This window comes from Rhinatrema bivittatum, chromosome 2 (genome assembly GCF_901001135.1).
Source record: "Rhinatrema bivittatum chromosome 2, aRhiBiv1.1, whole genome shotgun sequence".
In the NCBI taxonomy this organism is placed as follows: Eukaryota; Metazoa; Chordata; class Amphibia; order Gymnophiona; family Rhinatrematidae; genus Rhinatrema; species Rhinatrema bivittatum.
This window is the reverse complement of record NC_042616.1, coordinates 197,526,952-197,553,789: the sequence shown is the minus strand read 5'-3', so window position 1 is coordinate 197,553,789 and position 26,838 is coordinate 197,526,952. Positions and strand designations below refer to the sequence as shown.

Here is a 26,838-nt window from a genome sequence, read left to right as displayed (position 1 = left end):
GAGACGTGCGTAAGTCTCGGGGCTTTCCTGGGGAGGGGGGGCTTGTCGAGGGCATGTCACGGCCGCGCGTCAATCCGGAGGCGGGGACGCGGGCGTGGTTCCGGCCTGGGGGCGTTTCGGGGGCGTGGCTGAGGCCTCCGAAACTGCTCCCGGCCGGGGAATCGTGCACCGGCAGCCGGCCCGGCGCGCGCAATTTACGCCTGCTCGATTTCGGAGAGGCCTCGAAGGGAACGGAGGTAGGCTGCACGGCTCGGCGCGCGCAGTCTGCCGATTTTGTGCAGCCTTGCGTGCGCCAACCCCGGATTTTAAAAGATACGCGCGGCTACGTGCATATCTATTAAAATCCAGCGTACTGTTTGCGCCGGTCACGCGAACAAAAGTACGCGTGGGCGCGGTTTTTTAAAATCTACCCCTAAGCGTCAGTTGTCAGACCTGCTGACAGCCGTCACTTCCGCTAATAAGGAGGCACTAGGGGCACACAACTGTCCCTAGCGCCTCATTAGTGCGGGCCATAATTTAAATACAGAATCACATGCCCAGGAGAGCTGCCTGGGCATGCGTTGGGAAAGAGGGCACTCAACACGAAGTGCCGGCTCTCCCACGGGTTTTTTTTAAATTCGGCCTGACTGTAAGGTTCACTGGGCCAAGCGCACTGTTTACCACACGCTTGGCCGTGCATTTTTGACGGGCAGGCGTTAATTTCTGAGCAGCCCGAAAAAGTGTACAGAAAAGCAGAAACAACTGCTTTTCTGTACACCCTCCGACTTAATAGCCTACCAATATTAAATCGGAGGAACCAAAAATGTTAAAAAAAAAAGTTTTTTTAAATAATTTTAAAAAATGTACCGGCTGGTCAGGTTAGGAGAATGGACGCTCAGTTTTACCGGCGTCCTTTTTCCTAACCTACGGGCCAATTCTGAATAGTGCGCTTGGCCAGTCACACTGTTTAACACAAGTTTGGCCATGTGTTTTTGAAGGGCGTCTATTACCCTTATACTGTAAGGGGTTTAGCACTTCAAAAGCACGCTGCCAACCCCCCTGAAAACTAATAGCGTTCATCACATGCAAATGCATGTCGATGAGGCTAGTAGTCAGTCACCTGGGATTCAGAAAGTTAAATGTGCAGCCAATCCCTTGGGCAGGTATTAATTTATGATCAGCCTGCTTTTCTGTACATCCTTTGACTTAATATCCTTGTGATATTTAAGTTGGAGGAGCCAAAAACGTAAAAAAAATAAAATGTGCCGGCAGTCCGGTTAGGAGAACGGATGCTCAGTGGGTTCGGAAAACCGACGCTCGTAAAATTGAGCATTGGTTTCCTAAATCGGCTGACAGAGCCACCTCCCTGGGGCCAAGGAGGCACTAGGGGTACATAGTCGTCCCTAGCGCCTCCTTTTACCACGATCCCTCATTTAAATATAGGATCGCGTGCCCAGGAGAGGTTGCTGGGTGCGCGTTGGGAGAGCGGGCGCTCGACATGGAGCGCCTGTTCTGCGCTTCTTACTGAATCGGCCAGTGAGCTGGGATGTATGTTCAAAACCAGGGCGGGCCAAAAGCTCTTCCGCCTGGAATTAGATAACTTGGCAACTCTGCTGTCACTCATTATAAAATACATTGGCCGTCAGTACACGACAAGAGTCATTAGAGGTTAGAGCGCTAAAGGGCCCCGCTCAGTACTCCCAACGCGCCATTTCCCAGATCAACTCTCACCTCTGCACTGCACTTCACACCTGCCATCTTCTTTGTTTCACGTTGCTAAGGTGACTGCGCTCACTCCGCGCACGGGGCGCCAGAGTATGACACGGTCTACGTTCCCCTTGACTCGCCTCAGACGTCATCCCGCAGCACCCGTCGTCAGAGCAAAGCGACGAAACAGAGCGGAAGGAAATCGTTATGGCGACTGAAACAGATGAGGAATCAGAGGTAAAATCGGGCTGATGGAGTGTAACTGTAGGGTAAGGGGCAGGTGGGGGGATTACGTATCCTTCAGCGTTGTGCCTGGTGTCAGATTTCTTTTTTTCCTGGGTTTCTACTGAAGCTGTTAATGTAGAAATTATTTTTTCTTGTAACAAAATGATTGTAAAAGTGAATAGGACTTTTGCTTTTTCTTTTCTGGCTGTTTTGGTTTTTTTGGCGTTACTATCGGATCCTCAGAGTCTTTGAGCAAAGGCTTAAGTTCTTTAGCTGACATTTGTGTTTTGAAAGTAGAAATGTTAAAAGAAGGCAAAAACACCAAACCAGGGAACACCTTTCTAGTTACCAGACATTCTGGAAATGAGTCACTGTTCTGTTCTCCATGACAGTGTTAAGTAAACTACTTAAGGAAACTGCGGTGTTAAGTTTAAATGTAATGCAATACTATAGTAAATAACAGGTAAGGACCGATTGGCTCATCCAATTTTCTCAGTTGTCGTTCTCTCTGGTTCTCTACCACGCTTGTTAGATGAGCACAAATTTTTAAAATCTGTTTGCCTAAGGTGCTCATTTTATTTTAATGTTTGGAATGAGAAGACATGATGTGTATATATTTCTTCTTTGGTCAGTAAGTTTACAGGAATTTTCAAATTCCTGGATAAAGCATAGCATTTGAATTCCCATCTCTTCACAGTTCCTCTGTGTCTAACACATAACAGATGAAGGCAACAACAGATAAGGTTGCTAACTGGCTCCAGATTTTCAGGACAGGTTGATCCAATCCTTGTTTTACCCCATTGCATGCAGGGACTTGTTCTGATTTATCTATTGCATTTCCTATGAAAATCAAGACTAAGTACCTGCTTTCAGAGAAGTAAAACCAGGACTGGATCAACCTGTCCTGGAAATCTGGAGCCAGTTTTCAACCGTAACAGATGAGGACCAATTGGCCTATCTAGTCTGTTTGGTCATTCTCTTCATACTTCTAGGGATATCCCAGCTGTTAGCGATGGAAGTGTGATCTTCTGTGGAATACTACTACTTATTTATGTCAGGTTTTTTTTTTTAATCTTCCACTTTAGTTTTTACAAAGCTTTTCCTTATCCAACCTCCAATCTTTCTCCCAGGTCTTAACTACCAAGCTGTTCTGTCTCCATGGTATATGTGTATGTTTCTTATTACACTGCCACTCTTGTCATCATTTGATATTGCTTGGCTTAAAATTCCACAGGGTATAAGTTCTTTATCCTAATTGATTATTGTTAGCTGTTGTTTGAATGTTTTAAACTTCCTTAGTGGACCTGTTCCTGCCTTGCTATTTCTCTCTCTGTGTTCTACCTCCTTTCCTATTGGTCTCTTAACCCAAAGCAGCCTGGGACATTTTTCTGCCTGGCAGGATTTTCAGTTGGGGGAAAAAGGCTCTTGCAAGCTAACAGCTCATTTTACACCTTCCTTCAAACTCCTAAGACGGCATTGTTTTTGATTGTGCTGTTCTCAAAACATAATATCTAACTTGTTTTACTAATCAGCAAAGTAAAAAAACTATGCCTTTTCAGGAGTTTGAAGGAGGACTCAAAATGAACTGTTAGCTTGCAGCTAACAATAACCAATCAGGACAAAGAATTTACACCCTGCAGAATTCTAAGCCAAGCAATATCAAAATATGTGACAGGGTAGCAATATAATAAAGAAACATATATATACACTCTGGAGACAGAACACAAGCTTTGTAGTAATCCAAATAGGTACCAAAACTAGAGAGGCTGTTTTCTGAACATTTGGCTGCCACATGCTCCTTGATGTTAGGGTTGTAACAATGGACTCTCCATGCAAGTTAGTCAGCCTGAGACCTCTTCTGGTGGTGAATATTGAATAAGAAAATATAATCCCAAATGTAAATATATTTCAGATATCATCAGACAGTGGTGAAGAATCCCTTCCTACACCTGCTGAAGAGTTGGCTGCACAGAAGAGGGAGGAAAGACTCAGGAAGTTCAGGGAACTTCACCTAAAAAGGGTAATACAGTTACTTTAACAAACAATTGTTAGTGTATTCTCAACACATTCAGTTTCACAGGAAAACCACTTACAGCTGAGTTTTGATTGCATTGTTAGGTCTCCTGTGAGGAGAAGTTAGACAAGTTCTTTATATCCTTCAGCTTTGATTTCTCATTTATTATGAATCCAGATTTGAAAATGCCTTTCTTCCTACATTGGTCTTAGTCCAGGCCTAGACAAATTTTCTCTTGATCTAAGGAGCCAGCCCATAAAAAGGCCGATACAGTAAAGCGCGGCCGCAGTTACCCCGTTTCTAACCCACTATGTACTCACAATTTGGCCGCGTAAGTCTAACCCACGATTCACTATCTGTTTTTACCGATCCTTACCGCTTCTTTTACTCGAAGCGTATCCCTTTCCGCCCACGGTATGATTATGTATGTAAACGATCCAATTAGCTATTCCCTCCCATACAGTAACGTGCGCCCCGACTATCTCCTTTTTAACCTGCTATCTTGCTGCGTCTTTTACCTGCTAATTTACCGCCTACCCTGACCCTGGCGTTAGTGTGCACTAACGCCAGGGTCAGGGTAGGCGGTAAATTACGAAATTTCACACGAAAATTCACAGTCCCAAACCAAACCAACCCAACCCAATCCAAGCGTCAGGCAAGCCCCAGAAGAGAGAGACGAAATTTCACAGTCCCAGACCAAACCAACCCAATCCAAGCCCCAGCAGAGAGCGACGAAATTTCACAGTCCCAAACCAAACCAAGCCAACCCAATCCAAGCCCCAGCAGAGAGCGACGAAATTTCACAGTCCCAAACCAAACCAAGCCAACCCAATCCAAGCCCCAGCAGAGAGCGACGAAATTTCACAGTCCCAGACCAAACCAACCCAATCCAAGCCCCAGCAGAGAGCGACGAAATTTCACAGTCCCAAACCAAACCAAACCAAGCCAATCCAATCCAAGCCCCAGCAGAGAGAGACGAAATTTCACAGTCCCAGGCAAACTTTCCCCCAGCCCCCGCTCACCTGCCCTGGCCGCGGCCACGCAAGCCCCCAGCAGCAGCAGTAGAAGGGCGGCGAGAGAGAGCTGCTTTAGCGGATCGGGCGCTCCCCATGCGAGGCGGCTTCCAGCAGCCGCGAAGGTGAATACGCGCACGCCGTGACCTCCGACGTCCAGCCGGGCGCTCAGGTCACGGCGTGCGTTCATGCGCCTGCTGCCTTGAGCGCCCATATTGGACGTACAGGCGTGCACATATTCACCTTCGCCAGTGGGGCTGCTGGAAGCCGCCTCGCATGGGGAGAGCCCGATCCGCCCCGGGCTGCTGAAGTCGCTCTCTCTCGACGCCCTTCTACTGCTGCTGCTGGGGGTTTGCGTGGCCGCGGCCAGGGCAGGTGAGCGGGGACTGGGGGAAAGTTTGCCCGGGACACTGAAATTTTGTCTCTCTCTGCTGGGGCTTGGATTGGGTTGGTTTGGTTTGGGACTGTGAAATTTCGTCTCTCTCTGCTGGGGCATGGATTGGGTTGGTTTGGTTTGGGACTGTGAAATTTCGTCTCTCTTGCCCGTCCGAAGGAGGGTGCTTTGTTGCGCTCCCTGCCTCCGATCGCCGGCTGCTGGGGCTTGCTGGCGCCGGGCGCTCAAGGCAGCGGGGTCTGTAGGAGAACCATCCACTTCCTGGTACCTGTCATTTCAAACGTCATTTGAAATGACGTTTGAAATGACAGGTTCCAGCGATTCTGTATAAGCGCTGTATAGCGCCTATACAGTAAAACGGATTGTGCTTCATGGACACTTCTTGGACGCGCTTTGGACGCGGCTTGCATTTGCATGCCATTTAAATACTGTATCGAGCGGTATGTGATCCGGCCAGTGCGCATGGCAAACGAGCGGGCGCCCGGCACTGCCGCACTTTTTCTTACGCGCCCTTACTGTATCGGCCTGAAAGTTAAGAACCAGCAGTTGGGGGTGAAGGGTGGAAGAGGGAAGGAGAATCCACGGCTCCTTAAGGGCGTGATTTACTAAGACTGTTCTCCCATTCTCTGTCTTTGGGAGCTTAGTAAATCAGGCCTTTAATTTGTTTCCTTTTTGCTTGCTAGACCAGCCCATTACTTTTGGGATTGATCTCATTCCTCAGCTGTTGGAGACAGAGGGCACACCCTTTTCAAGACCTTACTTCTGGCCATAAATGGGGAAGTGGTTGTAGGCGTTGCCAGAATTCTCTGTCTCCTGCAGTTGTGGACAAGGATAATAAGGCTCGGAGAGTATCCCAGCATCAAGGTGCAGCCCTGGCCTGGTTGAGCCCATTAAGCTCTTGTGGCAACAACATATTAGGGTTGCATCCCCTAGTGTAGCTGCTTCTCAGGTCGGCTCCTTCCCCTTCCCATCACAGGCACCTAGGAGTGATTTTCCCAGCTCCTGAGGAAATGAGGATCTCCTCTAAGAGGGGATCTGGAAAGGAATACAACGAGCGAGGTTATCAAATTTGCGGATGATACAAAATTATTCAGAGTAGTTAAATCACAAGCAGACTGTGATACATTACAGGAGGACCTTGCAAGACTGGAAGATTGGGCATCCAAATGGCAGATGAAATTTAATGTGGACAAGTTCAAGGTGTTGCACATAGGGAAAAATAACCCTTGCTGTAGTTACATGATGTTAGGTGCTATATTAGGAGCTACCACCCAGGAAAAAAGATCTAGGCATCATAGTGGATAATACTTTGAAATCGTCGGCTCAGTGTGCTGCAGCAGTCAAAAAAGCAAACAGAATGTTAGGAATTATTAGGAAGGAAATGGTTAATAAAATGGAAAATGTCATAATGCCTCTATATCGCTCCATGGTGAGACTGTACCTTGAATACTATGTACAGTTCTGGTTGCCACATCTCAAAAAAGATATAGTTGCGATGGAGAAGATACAGAAAGAAGCAACCAAAATGACAAAGGGAATGGGACAGCTTCCCTATGAGGAAAGGCTGAAGAAGTTAGGGCTTTTCAGCTTGGAGAAGAGACGGCTGAGGAGGGATATGATAGAGGTCTTTAAGATCATGAGAGGTCTTGAACCAGTAGATGTGACTCGGTTATTTACACTTTCGGATAATAGAAGGACCAGGAGGCATTCCATGAAGTTAGTAAGTAGCATATTTAAAACTAATCTGAGAAAATTCTTTTTCACTCAATGCACAATTCCCTGTACATACCCGGATCAGTCCAGACAGTGGGTTGTGTCCCCCTTCCAGCAGATGGAGTCAGAGCAAAAAACTGTAAGGACGGCCCCTAATAGGTTGGAGCGCCCTCTGTGTCCCTTCAGTATTTTCTCTGACTCCAGCAGATGGCAGGGGGCACCTACGGCTCCCCAGCATTCTTTACTACATTTTCAGTCTGTATTTCTTACTTTCCTTACTTGTCTGGTATGGATCAATTTTTAAAAAAAAGAGTAAATTTCTCACTATTCTCCCAATCATCCTTGGACTTGCAGGCAGAACTTGATAGGGACAGTTTTCTATTGTTCCTTCACCATCTGTGGATTGGGGTAAGTTTTTGAGTTATGTACTTTCTTTTTTCAGCGTCTCACACAGCTGTCTCTGGGTGAATGTTGAGGGCTCCAACCTCTTCCCCTCACAGCAGCCCACCCTGAGACGTCGCTTCCTTGGGCCGTGCAGACAGAGAGGCGCCATTCCTCTGTCTCTCTATAGCCCTTGTAGATATTGCTGCTGACAGCCTCCGGGAGAATTATTTACTCACTCTCGCATGCCGCGTTCGACATGATGTGCAGCCTGCGGGGAGTCTGGGCGACTATCCCGTGAGGACCTCTGCTCGAGCTGTCTTGTTCTAGATTTCACTAGGAATCTGGCAGAGGCCTACACTATAGGATTTTCACTGGATTTTGTACTGGTAATGCATCGTGCCTTTAGCGCAGTGCAGAAATCTGGTTCACCAGTGCTCTTCAGATGACAAAAGTGGAAGGCTTAAGTGCCTATGGGGAGATACACGATGGAAATCCTCCCCCATTGTGACTTCCACACCGGATTCAGGTGAAGAAGATTGGTGAGAGGTTGAGTCAAGGTCAAGTGCATTCCCAGGATGAAGAGGCGTGCTTGTCAGAAGAAGAGGATTCCTTAGACAGGCTGTTCCAGAAAGAGAAGCTTGTGGCCCTCATCTCCAGCAAACAGGTAGCTTTGAAAATTTCAAGCTCCAAGGCAGATGACTTGATGGATGAGGTTCCCATCCTCCAAGTAATTAGGATCTTGAAGGCTTCCTTTCCTTTGTATGAGGCACTAAGATGGATGGTTTTAGCAGAATGGGATGCCCCTCGGAGGGTTGGGAGCAAAGAGGTGGCAGGGTGATGAGGAAATTATACTCCCTCTCTGCGGAGGAAAGGAACAAGCTATTGCACGTCCCTAAGGTGGACGCGCTGGTATCAGCAGTGGCCTGTAAGACTACCATTTCAGTAGAGGGAGGTACTGCATTAAGGGACCTTCAGAACAGGAATATAGAGGCTGCCCTAAAATAGGCCTTCTGCACAGGCCTCAATTTGCAGGGGCTATGTGGTGCATGCAGCCTTTATGCTGAGTGCAGCAATTGCTTAAAAATCAGGATACTGTACTCCTGGAGTTGGCAGTAGCCTTTTGAGCGGATATTTTGTACGACCTGGTGAAACGTGCCTTACGGTTGTTCGCTTCTGAGGTAGCAGCCAAGAGATTGCTTTGGCTACGTAATTGGGTGGTGGACTAAGCTTCCAATTTACACCTCTGTAAGCTCCCATTTAAGGGAGGACTCTTATCGGAGATGACTTGGAGAAATTGGTAAAGGACTTGGGCAATACCAAGCCTTAAAGACTCCCAGAGGACAGAAAGCGCCCGAGTGGATGTGGCTTTAGAAGACAATTCAAATTCCAACACCAGGGTAACTCATCGAGCTTGGCAGTAGCATATGCATCAAGAAATAAATCCCAGTCCTTTCAATATGCCAGGAGACCAAAGATAGATCTGCCTGCAGCTGCAAGTAATAGTCGGCCTATGCAATGATATCTGGCATGCCCCTTCCATGGCAATTCCAGAAGGTAGATGCCTGTGCAGTTTTATATGTAGTGGGCGCAGATCATAGTGATTCAGTGGGTCCTGGATATAATTTTGGGCATCTCCCTAGTACCAAAGGTATTCATGATTTCTCCTTGCAAGTCGAAAGTGTCACAGTGAAAACTCTGCAAAGGTCATGGGACTTGATGGCTATAGTTCTAGTCCTGCTCTGAGAAAGGGGCTAGGGGCATATTCAATTTAATTTGTAGTACTGAAAAAGGACGGCACCTTTCTGCCTGTCCTGGACCTAAAAGGAGTCAACAGCTGTTTTCTTAGAATTCAGACATGTTAATCTATACCAGTGGGTTATGCAACTCTACCAGCAGATGGAACGGAGCAAAGTTGACGTCCAGGTATATATACCCCTGCACCGGCACCAGCTCGCCAGTATTCTCTGTCTCCAACAGATGGTGGATGTGCATCTCCCTACTAGAGATTAATTATAAATATATATATATAAAATTAATTCATCCCGCTCTTCTATGGTGATAGCTTACCGTCCCTTCCTCAGTTGTTTTCCTGAGGTGATGTCCCTCCCTCAGTTGCGTTTTCCTGAGGTGATATCTGCAGATTCCTCTCTCAGACAAGTGCCTCAGTCCGGTAGCTGGTTTTCCAGTGTGGATTTAGCTATAGAGAGAAACAGCTGAGAGGCTAGTGGGTGCAGGAAGCCAAGCACAGCAGTGAAGGCCTTTGCCCTCTCCCCCCGCAGCTGGAGGCAGACTGTATACTCAGCTGGGATGGGCTGAGTTCAGTAAGGAGTAAATTTAAAAAAAACAAAGGAGTGAGGATTTCCATTCCCCTTCTGGTCTCAGAGTGTCAGTGCGTCGATCCAACATCCATTCCCGTCTCTGAGGGAGCTGGGGGAGTCATGGCAGCTTGGTGTGTTGAGCAGCCTTTTGGCTAGGACCCACTTTCCTGTCTTGCTTAGACGCCGTGTGGTAGGCCACGGTGGCATTCACGTGCTTTTGTGCACACAAGACTTCCACGAAACACTACTGTACGTCGACACGAGCTTGCATGCCTGGGTATGCACTTAGGTGTGGGTGCTCAGGTGAGTGCTTATCTGGACAGCATGTTGGGCGCCTATAATTTTTGGACGTTATTGGACAGGCCTTGTTTTTGGCCGTCCTGTCCACGGTCACTTGTGCGGATGGGCAGCTGGGTGCCCAATAGTCAGATGCTTTGGGAGTGTGCTGTTAGTGGAGGTTTTCTTTTATGCTGTTTGCTATATTGAGTCATCTCAGCTTGGCATTCCCATCACCTGCACTAACTTATATCATCACTACTTAGAGGATCAGGGAGAATTTTCTCCAGCTGCTTTTGCTGAGCCCACACTTCCCAGCATGATGCGGGAATGGGTCCAGAGGGGACCTGTCCAGGGTGTCGCCTGGTTTTGGCTCCTCTAATGGGATTGTCAGTGGAGGAAGGCTTCTCAGTGGGTGCAAATCCGGCGCGCTGTGGTGACGTTCATGTGCTTTCTGCCATGAAACAGCTTGGCAGGTTGATCAGCCATTTGGCTAGGCCCTGTTTGCATGTTTTTGCTCACTCACCAGTGTGGTACACCTAAGTGTTTAGGATCTTAGTCTGCGATTCCCCGCACACCTGGTGCAACAGGTAAGTGTCAGAGTGTGTCTATGCCTGCTATGGGTCATGCTGATAGGGACCTAGGTGGCACGGATGGTGAAAGCGTCCCTTACTCCCTGGAGGATGGGAAATTCCTCCGGGGTTGGAACTGTATAGCACAATATTGCATTTCTTTAATAAAGATGGGTTGCAGAGTCGAGCAGTCCAAATAGTGTCAGACAGGTGACGACAATGGCTTACATTGATCGACAGGGAGGAACCAAGAGACAGCAAGTGTCACAGGAAATGCTCAATTCATGGAATGGTTGGAAGTACATCTTCAGGAGATCTCAGCCTCACACATTGCAAGAAAAAACAATGTAAGCGCCGATGTTCTCAGCAGACAGTGTCTGGAGCCAGGAGAAAGGAAGAGGTACAACGAAGCGTTCTAGCTCATAGTGGGCCGCTGAGACCTCACGTTTTTAGGATTGCTGGCGACATCACAGTGCGAAGGTTCCTCGTTTCTTCAGTCCCAGGAGAGATCTGAAGTTTTCAGGCATTGATGCCCTCATGCAAGAGTGCCCGGAAGGCAAGCTTCTATATTCCTTTTATTCATGGCACATGTTGGGCTGAATGATTTGGAGATTGAAGACACACATAGGATTGGTACTTCTGGTGACACCAGATTGGTCCAGGAGGCTGTGGTATGCCAATCTGTGAAGGCTTCTGGTGGAATATACTCTTCGATTACTGGTCCACAGGGATCTGCTATGGCAGGGGCCTAATCTTCTTGAAGATCCGACTTGAGTTTTGTCTTGCAATAGGGCCCTTGAGAAGGCTCTGTTGTGGAAGCATGGGTAGTCCACTGCGGTGTTTTCCACCTTACTTTGAGCACAAAAGTTTTTCTATTCCTTAGCCTATGTTCATTTTTGGCTAATGTTTTTGGCTTGGTGTGAGAAATGAGGGGTTCATCCTCATTGGGTTAGAATCCTGCTCGGATTTGGATTTTTGCAGGATGAGTTGTGTAAGGACTTGGCCCTTAATTCCTTGAAGGTACAGGTGGCCTGTTTCTGAAGTCACGTGAATGGTGGACCCTTGTCGGTCCATCCAGTTGCGGCACAGCATTGAAAGGGATGAAGCATCTTTGTGCACCCTTGCGGTTACCGGTGCTCTTATGGAGTTTTAATCTGGTTCTGCAATTCTGGCGGGTCCCACCTTTCGACCACTGTGTAGCCTCTTCCTAAAGTTACTTACTAGAGGACAATATTCTGCGAGTAGAGTTTCCCAACTACAGGTTCTGTCTTGCTGGGAACCGTTTCTGCAAGTATCTCCAGGAGCAGTCTAGATGCGTACTGTTCTGTCCTTTTGGCCAAAAATGGTCTCTGATTTCACTAGAATCAATCAATCCCTGCTGACTCTGGGTAGAGAGAGAGAGGTGGGTGAATATCGCCTGTTACAGATCTTGGGTGTCAAACGGCATATCATGAGGTATTGGCATGTTCTAAACCTCCCAGGAAGATGGACTGGCAGTATATACTCCACTGTGGGAGTAAATATGATGAGTCCACTGGATTAATAAGTTTATCACTGCCGCATATGTGGATGCTGAGCAGCCGTTTCCTAGTCAAGTTAGCGCTCATTCCACATCAGGCTAGCACTTTGGATCTTCCTGCCAAAGTTAGAGAAGAAAGCAGTCAGAGTCCTCTCAGACAGTGCCACGGTGGTGGCATATATGACCAAGTAAACGGGGCAAGCGCAGCTCTAGGCTTGCAGAGAAAGTAAGCAAGATATTTGTCTGGCCAGAGACAAAACCTGACTGTTGGCAGCTCATGCTGCAGGAAGGGAAAATGTGCAGGCAGATTTTCTAAGCAGTAACAAGCTAGACTCTGGTGAATGGGAGCTCAGCCGAGAGGCATTCCAGTTAGTGGAATGATTGGGGCTTCCAGTGATGGACTTAATAGCAACTCAAACCAACACAGACTGATTCTTTAGTTGGCAGAAAGAGAATTCAATGGGATCGATGCCTTGATCCAACTGTAGCCTAAGGACAAACATCTGTGTGTGTTCCTGCTTGAACTGTTAATAGGTAGGAGAGAAAATCACCGTTCAAAGGTGATATTGGTGGCTCCAGATTAATCCAGGAAGCTGTGGTATGCGGATTCAATGACTGTTAGCAGGGTCACACCTGAATTTTTCTAGAGGCCAGGGGTTGCTCTGGCATAACCCAGAGCCAGTGGAGGACCATTGCGCTGCCCTTTCATTTTATATAAATACAAAAATGTGCCCTGTGTCTCACTTATCATGCATAACCAAAATGGGACATTTTTGTATTTATATAAAATGAAAAACTGATAAAGAAAAAATATTGATTATGAATACAAAAGAGGTTTTCTGGACCTGTGATTGAGCTTCCTGAGTTCGGATTCAGTCGTTGATGTTTCCTCTCAGCACGGAGGTCCTTTCCTCTTACAGAATAATATAATAGTGTGTACAATTTTAGGGACCACAGGAGTTATATTGTTTTGATTTGATATTCGCTTCTGATTTACTTCGTTGTCCACAGATAAAACAGGCCATCAGCTGCAACTCAAAATATGAGAGCTCTGAGTGGCGCAGCAACAATTCACACCTTAAATAATTTTAAGACACTGATGATAAGCTATGGACAAATCAACGGTCAGCATCTCATATATGGACAACATTTTATCAATAGTCCTTGAATTCTAAGAACTTTTACTTAATTCACTGTAACTAATACCTGTTCATAAGATTGTAATTTCTTAGAAAAAATGTAGTTTTTTTTGGAATAAGCAACTTTAAATACCTCCATATATGGTTTATGTTTCGCTACTAAATATTATATAATATAAATATTATATTATATAAATATAAAATTCCTAGCATGCTGTAGCTATGTCGTTTTCAGTACTTCTGCCTTCAGCTGTTTCTAGCTGGGCCTAAAAGTGCAGTCTCAATCCTTATTATGGCAGTTAGCATAACCTATTCAAGGATTTCAAGTCTGAAATTCTCCACAAGCCTCTATCTGCTCCTTCCCCGTATAAAAGAGGCTGCAGAAGAGAGTGTGAGACAGACAATTCAAAATATTAGACAAATGTCCAAAACTAAAAATGGCATAGTAAATTATGGCAGATAAAGACCAAAATGGCCCATCCGCTTTATCCAGAAGCCATTTTTAGTAACTGCACATACAATTTCCCACATGGAATCTGACACCTACTCCCTCTGTGTGTCTTATAGGATTGCAACTGTCTCCCCATGCAGGTTATACTGTGCCATCTAGGAAGTACAATATACATACAGGGGTAGATTTTAAAAGAAGCGCGATCAGCCTACTTTTGCTTGCGCATCAGACTCAAGCAAAAGTACGCTGGATTTTAGTAGATACGCGCGGAGCCGCGCGTATCCACTAAAATCCTGGATCGGCGCGCGCAAGGCTATCGATTTTGTATAGCCTGCGCGCGCCGAGCCGCGCTGCCTCCCCCCGTTCCCTCCAAGGCCGCTCCGAAATCGGAGCGGCCTCGGAGGGAACTTTCCTTTGCCCTCCCCTCACCTTACCCTCCCTTCCCCTACCTAACCCACCCACCCGGCCCTGTCTACACCCCCCCCTTACCTTTGTCGGGGGATTTACGCCTCCCGGAGGGAGACGTAAATCCCCGCGCGCCAGCGGGCCTGCTGCGCGCCGGGCCGCGACCTGGGGGCGGGTACGGAGGGCGCGGCCACGCCCCCGGGCCGTAGCCACGCCCCGTACCCGCCCCCAAAACGCTGTCGACACGCCCCCGCAACGCCGCGCGCTCCGGCCCCGCCCCCCGACACGCCCCCCTCCGAGAACCCCGGGACGTACGCGAGTCCCGGGGCTCTGCGCGCGCCGGGAGGCCCATGTAAAATAGGCTTCCCGGCGCGCAGGGCCCTGCTCGCGTAAATCCGCCCGGTTTTGGGCGGATTTACGCGAGCATGGCTCTGAAAATCCGCCCCACAGTATATATCACAACAGAAACAAAAAAAAAAGAACAAAAATGGAAAAGAGAAAGATGGAAAATAGACAAAGCAAAAAAAGTAAAAAAACAAAAAAACAAAACTAGAGTTTAAAAAAAACAAAACACAAAAAAGGTGATTTTTTTTTTTGTCTTGGATCCTAAATATTTTGGCTGGTGCTGAAGTTTTCTAAATATCTTCACTTCCCTGGTACATAGAGAGTATTAAAGCAAATACTATTTTGTACATGGCAAATAGATAAATTCAGTTGTTTTAATTTAATTTATTGGTTCAGTTATGCTTTTGAACTCTCATCTGTCTGTTAATTGGATACATTTTGTATAGCTTGGACAGAGAATGAAGATAAACAGAAGGCTAGTCATACACCTGTTCTGTTTGTATCTCTTACTTTTCACAGTCAGAATATCCTTATCGTTCTGTGAAGAATTTTGAATTCCCAGCTCCTGCGGAGAACTTAATAGAACATTAACCATGTTATTTTAGAAAATATATGACAAAATACATTTACTTATTGTAAGTGAACGTCACCTAAGTTTATTTGTATGCCATCATGCATAAATGTATAGTCTGTGTGGTAAATTTCTTTCCAAACACTGATGATATTTAGGTAGTTTGTCAATCATCACTGTTTAATTAGAAGGTTTTTAAAATAAATTTTTCAGTTTGTTTTTTTCATGATGGGTGATATTTTTGTGTTGGTTAATTTCTTTACCAGGATGATTTATATCTATCCCCACTCTCATGAATAGATTTTTTTTTTTAATTTAATTTTTTTAAATTTTACTAACACAATAATCTTGTACCAGCAATAGAGAGAGATTTCATAATAAAATATATAGTAAAAAATTAAAAGAAAATACAGTGAACAATGCACATGTACATCTTCAGAAAATATCTCAAGTATCAAGAAACTTGGAAGACCAGGACCATCACAGAGCAAAAAAAGACTAGAAAAAGGATATAGGAATGGCTTTCATAAATACCAACCCCCTGACTTACTACCAAACTCAGCTGAACATCCTGCAAGGAATATCAGGTATGGGAGTCCAGGAACATCGGCAGCTGTGAAGATTCAAAAACAAATAAATAATTAGAACTTTAAATCTTAAGCAAACATTTACAGGAGTATCTCAAATTAAATTTAACCCCGCGTGTCATCATGTCTGATCTCATTGAAAGAAATTTTCTTCGTCATTCTTGATTTGACCTAGTAAAGTCAGGATATATCCAGACTTTTTGACCATGAAATAACTGCTATTAATTTCAAAGAAAAAATCTCAAAACTGAATTCCTCTCGGATACAAATGCAAAAGTAATCAATAACGTTCCCCTTTTTTGAATAATCGTCTCTTGAGACAATTCTAATATGTCCGACAAATTTAAAGTAGGGTCTGGCACATGATCCACTGATGATATTTCCTCTGATGATAGTAAATAAGGCTTAATTATAACAGGAGTAGCTTCTGCAGGAAATTTAAGAATTTGAGTAAGATAGTTCTTAAACAGATCCTTTGGAGGAATCAATTTAACATATGGAAAATTTAAAACTCTCAAATTCAAAATTCTTAAGGAATTCTCCCCATTTTCCAATTTTTTTGAATAGATCATTTCAGATTGAACCAGCTTATGCTGCACTGTCTCCACTGTTGAGATCCGTGATTCCAAGTCACCCAACTTCACACCATATGTAGCACCTTGGCCCTCTGTAGCCAAAACCTGACGATTAGTGTCCAAGGATGTAGCAGTTAGAGGTAATAGCAGATTCCAAAGTCACCAAAGTGTTCCAAACTGAATCTAAAGTTATCACAGGGGTTTTTTTCAAGAATAGGTTTAAGTGTCTGGACTTTTCCATCACCTTCTTTTGCAGGACTATTGCTGCCTTCCTCTGCTCCAAGCTTTATCGAGGCAGTGAGGAGGCCCATGGAATCCTTCTCGTACGGATTCTCCGAAGGTGATACCACCTTGGTGTCCCTTCTCAGGGTCTCAGAACAAACCTCTCCTCCTTGTCCTGTAGCTTGGGGTGCTGACCTAGTTGTGAGAATGTTAGAAAGCGCAGCAGATGGAGATAAAGGCGCCATCTGCACACCGGGGCTGAGTGACACATCTTCAGCCATCAGAGTCGGTGTTCGCTCAGCGTCTAACTCCAAAGCGGCTCTCCCTTTTGGTGCTACTTGCAGGGGGGATGCAAAAAAGGATTCAATCCGGGACTGCTGCTGTTCAGGTAAGGGAGAAGAACTCAGAAACTCCCTTAACCTAGACTTTCTTGAAGTATGAGGCATTTCGAATCAGGAAACCAAATTTAAAAGAAATCCAGGAGAGAGTTTCCTTAGCGTGCGGTTCAGGCAGCAGCCATCTTGGTCTCCCTTACAAGCAGATTTGAGCATAGTATCCAGCAAGTTGTGCCAGTTCAGCCTTTTCTTTACTTGTGTCCAATTTGTGTGCATGTAGTCTGTGTAATCAGCATGTAGTAGAAATGTATTTTCCAAAAAAAAAAAAAAGCCAAATCTGCCGATTTGAGAGAGATAATTCAAAATTGTTGCCATAAGATGGAGTTTCCACTCACTGGTAAGTGAGAGAATTTCAGAAATTACAAATGGAAATCCCCTACCCTGTTTCCTTTGTCTTAATTAGTTGTTTTGGTCCTTTGTGGGTCCTTTGAAATTCATTGATAAGTGTTTTTGGGGGGTTTTTTTTGGAGGGAGAGAGCGGGGGAATGGAGGAGGAGTAACATTTTAGCTGTGGCTTCTGTGTTTACCATTATTTCTGCCCTTATGTTTTACAGAATGAAGCTCGGAAATTAAATCACCATGAAGTTGTCGAGGAAGACAAACGACTGAAACTGCCATCAAACTGGGAAGCAAAAAAAGCTCGACTGGAGTGGGAGCTGAAGGAAGAGGAAAGAAAGAAGGTAAAACATTGACCAAGCAATGCTCAGGGTAAAGGAAAGGCCATTGTGTAAACTACGCTTAATCTTCATATGCATTGATGTTGTGTGCATATGAGGATATGTTCTAGTGTTTATAAAGCTTCTTACAACAAATTACATACCAGTACAAATTCCTGTTTAAAAGACCTTCTAGTCTAAGCAGGTATCCGAGGCGACAGGCAATAGTGACGTGCCTAAAGTCACAAGGACATGAACCCAGTTCTCTTGGTTCCCTGCTTGTTACTCTAAGCACTTGGCCTCGCCCTCTCCCAGAAAACACGTATGTATTTTGTTATATCTACACTGGCGATTTAACCCATAAAAGGAGAGATTAGCAAGCCACTGAAACATTTCATTAAACTCTTGGTGTATACTATCAAAATTCGGGTAGCTGTCTGCTTTGCTTTTTAGACATAATGAATCTGCCATTGCCATAAAAAGAATTTCTAACTGAAACTGATAAAAGCTGATAAAGAGTCCTGACACTTCATTTGTAAAATATTTAGCCAGGTTATTAGAATTGTGTATTGTTTATCTTTTTATTCTCTCATTCATCTTGATAGGTGTGGTGAGGCTGTGTCCACTGAAGGTAAAGGAAAGCTAGCACTACTCCTAGGATTATAACCCCCAAGTCAGAATGGGAAGGTGGCTAGCTCTCTGTCTGGTCATGCTTGCTAATATGATAAATACGATACAGTCTGTCTCTTGCTGTCACAGTTGTACCTTAGGGAGGATTTTGGGATGCTATGGATGGTGAAGCAAAAGTTAACAAAACCAAAGACAATTGTTACACTGGTAATTAATTTATAGAAATTTATCTCGCCAAATATGTGTAGGCCCCTCACTCACAGGGTCTGTCAAAGACATACAGACTCCTAAATCGGTATAGGGCCACCTTGCTTTAATTATAAACGATTTGAATTTTTGCAATTTTTACTTTTTACTTAAAATGTCAGGCAAGTAAACGATTTAAATTTTTGCAATTTTTCATCAAATGTCAAGCAAAATAATCGCTACTGGGCATTGAATCACCGCTGTTCATAGCATAAAGGTATCTAAAAGATACGAGAGGAACCGCAATACTCATCTGTTGCCAGTTTTGGCTGGTCTGCCTCTCCCCGACAACGCGCGTGTTTCGAACCCGAAGTTCTGCCTCAGGGGGATGTCCTTCTATATCCAGTATTCAAAACAGCATTGCCCGACTTTCAAAACGCGATTAGCCTCCTTCACTCAATTTCTTGGCTTCTTTAAAGCTATCTTCATTTTCCAGCGGCCGCATTTAGCCGCTCTTGAGTGAAGGAGGCTAATCGCGTTTTGAAAGTCGGGCAATGCTGCTTTGAATACTGGATATAGAAGGACATCCCCCTGAGGCAGAACTTCGGGTTCGAAACACGCGCGTTGTCGGGGAGAGGCAGACCAGCCAAAACTGGCAACAGATGAGTATTGCGGTTCCTCTCGTATCTTTTAGATACCTTTATGCTATGAACAGCGGTGATTCAATGCCCAGTAGCGATTATTTTGCTTGACATTTGATGAAAAATTGCAAAAATTTAAATCGTTTACTTGCCTGACATTTTAAGTAAAAAGTAAAAATTGCAAAAATTCAAATCGTTTATAATTAAAGCAAGGTGGCCCTATACCGATTTAGGAGTCTGTATGTCTTTGACAGACCCTGTGAGTGAGGGGCCTACACATATTTGGCGAGATAAATTTCTATAAATTAATTACCAGTGTAACAATTGTCTTTGGTTTTGTGGGTTCACACATATGGTACGCTGGAATACAGTGAGTGAAAGGGTAGAGATTTGTGATTGATGAAGCAAAAGTTAAGACATTATCAGGCTGATGCAATATCTGTGCGTGTAAAACAGGCACTCATAATTGAGCGCTCGCTCTCCTAACGTGCACCGATCCACTTCTCCTGGGCACCCGATTTAATATTTAAATGGGATGCCCTGATAAAAAGGAGGTGCTAGGGGATATTTGTGCGTCCTTAGCGCCTCCTCGGATCAGGTGACCAGGAGAGGTGGCTGTCAGTGCGGGTTAGGAAAATGGACGCCCAATTTTGGAGCATCCATTTTCCTAACCTGTGCACATCCAAGGGTTAGGAAAATGGACGTTGTTAATTGAGCATCTGTTTTCCTAAACTGACTGCTGGCCAGTTTTTTATTTTTTTTTCACTTATTCCTTTTTTCGGTTCCTCCGATTTAATATTGCTACAATATTAAGTTAGAGGAACTACAGAAAAGCAATGTTTTCTGTTAGCCTTAGGGGCTACTCAAGAATTAACACCTGCTCCAGGGCAGATGTTAATTTTTGAGACTAAAAATGTGCACCTGGGATTCACAATTTTATTTTTATTTTTGCATAGGTAGGTGATAGCTAATAGCGCTCATCAATATCAATTTACTTGTGATGAGTGCTATTAGCTATGCACTGGTTTGGACATAGTAATCCCCTCATTGCTTAAGGTGTTTTGGAAGCGTGCCCAAAATGCATGTCCAAGCGCTTGTAAAGCTATATTGCATTTGCCTGTAAGTGATCCAGGATACCCAAAAGTCTTGTCAACTATGCTTGCTTCTTAGTAGGGAATGGGAAATGGTAAGCAAGCAAAACTAAGAATACCAAGGTTCCTATGAGGAACTTGACCAAAGTTCAACAAAGATATTGGTACAGCCTATGCTATACCAGTCTGAGGTATGAGAAATGTTCATTATTCTAAGAAACTCAGCTTTCTTAGCATTCAGACAAGTTAATCTACACCAGTGGGTTATGTACCTCTACCAGCAGATGGAAATAAACCATGACATTGGCTTTGCTCCATTTCCATCTGCTGGTAGAGGTACATAACCCACTGGTGTAGATTAACTTGTCTGAATGCTAAGAAAGCTGAGTTTCTTAGAATAATGAACATTTCTCATGGTCCTTTGTTCATCTTCCTTAAAAAAACATATGCATATATATACTCTTGCACAGACAGCCCATCAGTATTCTCAGTCTCCAGCAGATGGTGGATGTGCATCTCCCTACTGGGGATTGCTTCAAAAAGAAAAATATAAACATAGAAAATGAAAGGAGAAAAGAAGGAAATTAATTTGCCCCGCTCTCCTATAGTGATACCTTATAGTCCCTCTCTCAGTTGGGTTTTCTTGAGGTGATATCTGTGGATATACCAGTGGATTCTGGATGTGATAAGAGATGGCTGTGTTCTGGAGTTTCTCAGCGTTCCTCAGGATGTTTTCTTGGTGTCTCCTGCGGCTTTCCACAGAAAAGACAGACAGTGGAGTTAAAGTTGTCAGGACTCCTCAGTCTGTGGGCTGTGATCCCATTGCCTGTGTCTCCAGATAATATGGGCCAATATTGCAATTGTATCCAAGAAGGGGGGGTTTATTCACCCCATCCTGGATCTTAAGGGAATCAATCGGCTTTTGCAAGCGTTTTGTTCCCAAATGGAAACCTTACGCTCGCTGATAATGGCAGTAGAGTTGGAGGAGTTTCTGAAGTCTCTGGATTGTCAGAGGCATATCTGCATATCTCATTCAGCTGGAGCATCAACAGTTTTCTGCTTTTCACTGTTTTGGAGTGACATTATCAGTTTTTCAGCACTACCCTTTAATTTGGACACCGTACCCAGAACCTTCTCCAAGGTCAAGGTGCTGGTAGTAGCAGTGTTGAGAGAGGATGGCATTCTGATCTGATCCACCTGTATGTTGAGGATTGGCTAATTTGAGCCAAGAGCCATGTAAGAGAGTTTTCAGGCCTCAGGCAGGGTGATCCCTCTTGCTGAAGAAACTAGATTGGGTGGTAAACTTGGCCAAGAACAATCTGCAACCATCCCAGACACTGGAGTATGTAGGTGTTCGTTTTTGACACAAAGCAAGGCAGGTGTCCCGATTGGGGGTCCGCATTCAGAACTGATGGCACAGGTGCGACTATTGACAGAAAAAATACGACCAGTCGTGTGGTTTTTATCTACAGGTGCGTGAGTTGATAGCCATCTGAGAAATGGTTCCGTGGGCAAGGGCGCATTTGTGTCCTCTTCAGCACACACTGCTTACGCATTGGAATACATGGTCTCAGGACTACTTGATACAACTTCAGTTACCGGTAGAGATCAGCATCCGACTGCAGTGGTGGTTGCAAGCGTATCATCTAATGAAGGGCATTCCCCTAAGAACACTGGACTGGCTACTATGCATGACAGATACAAGCCTCCAGGGTTGGGGGGTTCACCGTCAGAAGTTGAGTACAGGGGTGCTAGAGAACAGAGGAGTACCTCTGGAGCATCAATCGGATGGAAGTCCATGCCATTCGGTTGGCATGCTTGCGATTTGGCAACTGCTTGCAGGGTCGAGTAGTCCAAATGATGTTTGACAATGCAACGACAGTGACTTACATCAATTGCTAGACAGGAGCCAAGAGCCAGCAAGTGTTGCAGGAAATAGCCTAACTCATGGAATTGGCAAGAGTACATCAAGAGGCCTCAGCCTCACACATTGCAGGAATAGACAATGTAAGAGCCGACTTTCTCAGCAGACAGTCTAGATCCAGGAGAAAGGGAACCAGTCTGAATCCAGGAGAAAGCATTCCACCTCAAGGTGGGCCTCAAGGACCTCCTGTCTTTAGGCTTGCTGGTGACATCACAAAGGCGAGAGTTCCTCGCTGCTTCAGTTGCAGGAGAACTGAAGTTTTCGGGCATTGATGCCCTTATGCAGGAGTGGACAGAAGGCAGGCTTCTATATGGATTTTCCTTGTGGCCCATGTTTGGCAGAATGATTCGGAGGTTTGAGAGACATAAGGGAGTTGGTACTTCTGTGGCGCCACATTGGCCCAGGAGGCTGTGATATGCAGATCTCTGGAGGCTTCTGTCTGACTCTCTTCTCCGATTACCGGTCCACAGGGATCTGCTCCATCAGGGGCCTATTCTTCTCAAAGATTGGACTTGATTTTTGTCTTACAGTATGGTCCTTGAGAGGGCTCGGTTTCTGAAGCTTGGATAGTCCACTACTGTGATTTCCACCTTGCTTTGAGCACAAGTTATTCACTTCGTTAGCCTTTGTTTGCGTTCGGTGAGTGTTTGAGCCTTGGTGTGAGGAACGAAGGATTCATCCTCATTCGTTTAAAATCCTGCTCAGTTTGGGTTTTTTTTTTCAGGATGGGTTGTATAAGGACTTCGCCCTTAATTCCTTGAAGGTACAGTTGGTGACTTTTGCCTGTTTCTGAGATCATGTGAATGGTGAATCCTTGTTGGCCCATCTGCTTATGGAACAGTTCTTGAAAGAAGAGAAGCATCTTCATCCCCCCCTCGTGGTGCCAGTACCCTTATGGAGTCCTAATCTGTTCTGAATTTCTGGCAGGTCCCACCTTTTGACCACTGCATAGCCTCTTCCTGAGGTTGGGTACTAGAGGACAATGTCCTGCGTGTAGAGTTTCTGAATTGCAGGCTGTATCTTGCCGGGAACGGTCTTGACGAGAGACTCTGGGAGCAGTCCAGATGCAAACTGTTCTGTCCTCTTAGCCAAATGTGACCTCGGATTTCACTAGAATCAATCAGTCCCTGCCAACTCTGGGCAGGGAGATAGAAGTGGATGAATGTCGCTTGTTACGGACCTTGGGTTTCAAACGGCATATCATGAGGTACTCCAAAAAAACATAATGGGCAAGTGAAAAAAAAACAACTTGCAATGCAATAAATCTTTCACTTAAATATTAAATCTTAATGTAAATAATATTGGATTTATATAAACATGAAAAAATGGAGGAAAAGACCTTAGATCTTTGACATATCACTTGTTCAACGAACTAAGAATGTCACTATGTTTGCAATCATTGGTCAGAAAAACCTCCATCCATCCATCCATGAAATCTTTAATCAACATTTTTCAACATTGTTTTTGAGCAGTGAATGAGAGCGTTGCTCCAACTATAAGCGCTTTTGGATTAGAAGGAAACAGTTCCGCCCTGAGGCAGCCTAGTAGGCAAAACGATTGTCCAATGTCTGGCGGTATATTGTTCTGATACTTTTGATTGAAGATAAAAACTATGCCAAGATAAGTTCTCTTTTTTATATATAAAAAAGAAAATAAAAAAACGTAAAAATCAAGGTTTGTGATGATTAAAGATTTCGTGGATGGATGGAGGTTTTTCTGACCAATGTTTGCAAACAGTGCCATTCTTAGTTTGTTGAGCAAGTGATATGTCATAGCTCTGAGGTCTCTTCCTCCATTTTCTCACATTTATATAAATCCAAGATTTTTTTACATTAAGATTTAATATTTAAGTGAAAGATTTATTGCATTTTATATCATGAGGACTGTAGTTTTCTAAACCTGTCAGGAAGATAGACCGGCTGTTTATACTCCACAGAGGGAGTAAATGGGGTGAGCCAGCTTCGCGGGCTAAGATAGCCCACTGGATTAAGAAGGTTATCACAGCCATTTATGTGGATGCTGAGCAGCCGTTGCCTAGTCAGGTTAGTGTTCATTCCACTAGGCTCAGACACTGTTATGGATGGTTGTCTCCCATCAAGATTTGCCAAGCTGCGATGTAGTTTTTCTTAACCTGGCCTCAATAAAGAAAAGAAAATGATCAGGTAAGTAGTAATTTCTCTATATTTATTGGTCATCAATTTTGTATTGTCTTCCTCAAAAAAAAAAAAGATGTTCAGTTTTTTGTTTCGGGTTATACATGGGAATCCAAGTATTAGAGTTAGCATTGTATCTGTTCCACCTATTTCAAAGAAAAAAAATGTTCTGAAAGGTTATATGGCAAGTAATATTACTCACTCTGTGTCAAGTAAAACTGTTTCTATTAAGTCAGTGTAATGTAAATTATTTAAGCATCTACTCTGTAAGTCTCCTGAGCTCCAGTGTCCCAAATGACCTCACATGGAATGGAATTAGTGGTTCATATTGAATGTGATGTCATATGTGACATCATAGCCAATGTATGAGGACATCAGTGACACTGTTCTGTTCCGAAGATGGCTACTCCTAGGAGGTTAGGGGAACTACAAAAAACTAAAATTTGAACAATAACTTTAAAAGTTTTTAATTGATGAGTGTATTACTCGTTGTCAGGTTGCACTTCTGAAGTATTGCACATTATTTCAGTACTGCTTGTATGAAAGTTTATAAAAGAGCTTTCTTCTTTGTCCTGCCAGTCCAGTCTTCACAGTGGATTTCGTCCCCCTACCAGCAGATGGAGGCAGAGTTCCAGACCTCTTCTCTGATGCCCTCTCCTATATAGGCTGGTTCAGCAGGGAAGGCATCAGTAGTTCTCTGCCTCCATCAGATGCTAGTTGGAGCTGGTTCGGCAGGAAGAATAGGCAAGGGCGACGGCCCCCCCCTGAGGTCGCTTGCCCCAGGGAAGTGCTTGGGCCGGGTCGGGGAACATCTCAGGACAACGGCCCTCCTAGGGTCGTTTATCTCTCCCTCAACACAGGCAATCGGACCCCTGGCCTTGCATTTCCTGGCAACGAAAGGAAGGTTCAACAGTGGGGGTGGTAAGTAAGCCTTGAGCCTAAAACCGCAGGACCCAGCCTGAAGTCCCCTGAAGCCCCACGCTGGCAGGTAAGATGGAGAGAGGTAGGAAGTGCCTGAAGTGCGGCGCATGGCATGTCCCGATTGTGGCAGACTTGTTCTGCTGCAATTGCGATGGCTTGCCATTGGGGGGCCCAGCAGAGGGTAGCAAGGGAGGCCCGTTGAGTTCCTTTACCCCAACCAACACCAAAACACCTGCAACTGCCTCCGACATCGCTGCTGCTCATGCTCCCGCCTCCTTCCCAATGGCCTCGGGGGGGGGGGGCGGGGAGTTCTCTTCCAGTTTCATGCTCTTAATGCACAAGGCCTACAGGGAAGTGAAGGGAAAACTGATGGGCTCAGGGGGCCCTAAAGGTAGACTCCCTGAGTCCACCCCCACCTCATAAGAAGAAAAGGAAGCTGGATCTCAAGGAAAGGGAAAGGCCCAGACCCATACCCGAGCCCTTTTCAGACGAGCTGGATCCGGGACCCAATCAGTATGACTCGGCGGTCCAACTATTTAGGGCCAAGGAGTTTGGCGCCCTCATCTCCAAGGTCTCCCAAGTCCTCAGGCTTGATGAAGAGCATCCCAGAGACAGTAAAACAAGAGGTAACCCTATCCCCACAGGCATTATAAAGCCTGTAAAAGCATTCCCCATACATTCCACAATCCAGGATATGATTTCAGCGGAGTGGGCCAAGCCAGACTTAGTTACATACCGGTAGCAAAAAGGATTTGGAAAGATTTATGTAATGGATCAGGCAGGGAGAGACAACCTCCTGGCCCTCCCCAAGCTGATGCAGCGATGCCTGTGGTCTCCAGGAAATCTACTATCCCAGTTGAGGGAGGTGCAACCCTTAGGGACCTGCAGGATAGAATGATTGAGATGATTCTCAGGAAAGACTTCGAGCTGTCTAGCCTAGCTCTATGCTCATCGATCTGCGGGGGATATGCAACAAGAGCTCTGCTCTGCACTTTACAGCCACCTGCAGGACAGGTGGAAGGTGCCAGCAACCAGGAGATGGCACAAGCAGAGTCCTAGTGGCATATGTGACCGATGCCCTCTACGATTTGATTAGGATCTCAGTCAAGCAGGCCGTGACAAGCATGATGGCTAGGCGCCTCTTATGGTTAAAGAGCTGGGGAACAGATTCAGCATCCAAGGTCAAGCTGAGTAAACTCCCATTTAAAGGGAAATTGTTTGGCAAGGACCTAGGGTCTCTCATGAAGAGCCTGGAAACCAAACTGCTAAAGCTCCCGGAGGATTGGATCAGGAGACCACAGAGAGGGGGTGGAGGCAGAAAACACCCCAGGGACACCAGGCAGACTAGGTGGATGAGGTTCCAGCCCAGTGGGGAAGCAAGATCCTGCAGGCAGCCCTTTCAAAGAGCCAGGCACAGCTCTAGAGACTTGGGCAGTCGAGGGCAGCCCCCCAAAGGATCAGAATGATGGTGTGAGGGTCCACTCAGCGCTTCCACAGGTAGGCGGCAGATTGAGAAGCTTCTATCATGAATGGATCTTAGTAACTACAGACCAGTGGGTACTAGACATTATAAAAGAGGGGTAATACCCAGAACTAAAGAGCAGTATAAGAACAATTTATCCCGTCGCCATACAGTGGAGTGAAGAAACAGTTCAAGAGGCAGTTGCCAAATTACTAGCCCTCAGAGCCATTATCCCAGTCCCCAATCAGGAAAGAGGAAATGGCACCTACTCCATCTTCTTCATAATGCCAAAAAAAGGATGTGTCCTACTGCCCAGTGCTGGACCTCAAGGGAGTAAACCAGATGCTGAGGATTCCGCATTTCAGGTTGG

At 45.2% G+C, this 26,838-nt stretch overlaps 2 protein-coding genes across 5 annotated transcripts in view; one reads left to right on the top strand and one right to left on the bottom strand.

The window, feature by feature from the left end:
• The window catches only part of LRRC72 (leucine rich repeat containing 72), a 145,822-nt gene extending 144,007 nt beyond the window's left edge, over positions 1-1,815 (bottom strand). For 2 of the 4 annotated variants that reach the window (XM_029589013.1, XM_029589014.1), the window contains exon 1: positions 1,711-1,815. In XM_029589013.1, coding sequence (XP_029444873.1) covers positions 1,711-1,737 — 27 coding nt within the window. In that variant the 5' untranslated portion in view covers positions 1,738-1,815. The remainder of the gene's footprint in view (positions 1-1,710) is intronic. The other 2 variants (XM_029589016.1, XM_029589017.1) reach the window with 2 other exon arrangements.
• Positions 1,788-26,838, top strand: part of SYF2 (SYF2 pre-mRNA splicing factor) — a 37,105-nt gene continuing 12,054 nt past the window's right edge. The window contains exons 1-3 of the mRNA XM_029589018.1: positions 1,788-1,923; positions 3,824-3,931; positions 17,359-17,484. Of these exons, the coding sequence (XP_029444878.1) occupies positions 1,894-1,923; positions 3,824-3,931; positions 17,359-17,484 (264 nt within the window). The 5' untranslated portion in view covers positions 1,788-1,893. The remainder of the gene's footprint in view (positions 1,924-3,823; positions 3,932-17,358; positions 17,485-26,838) is intronic.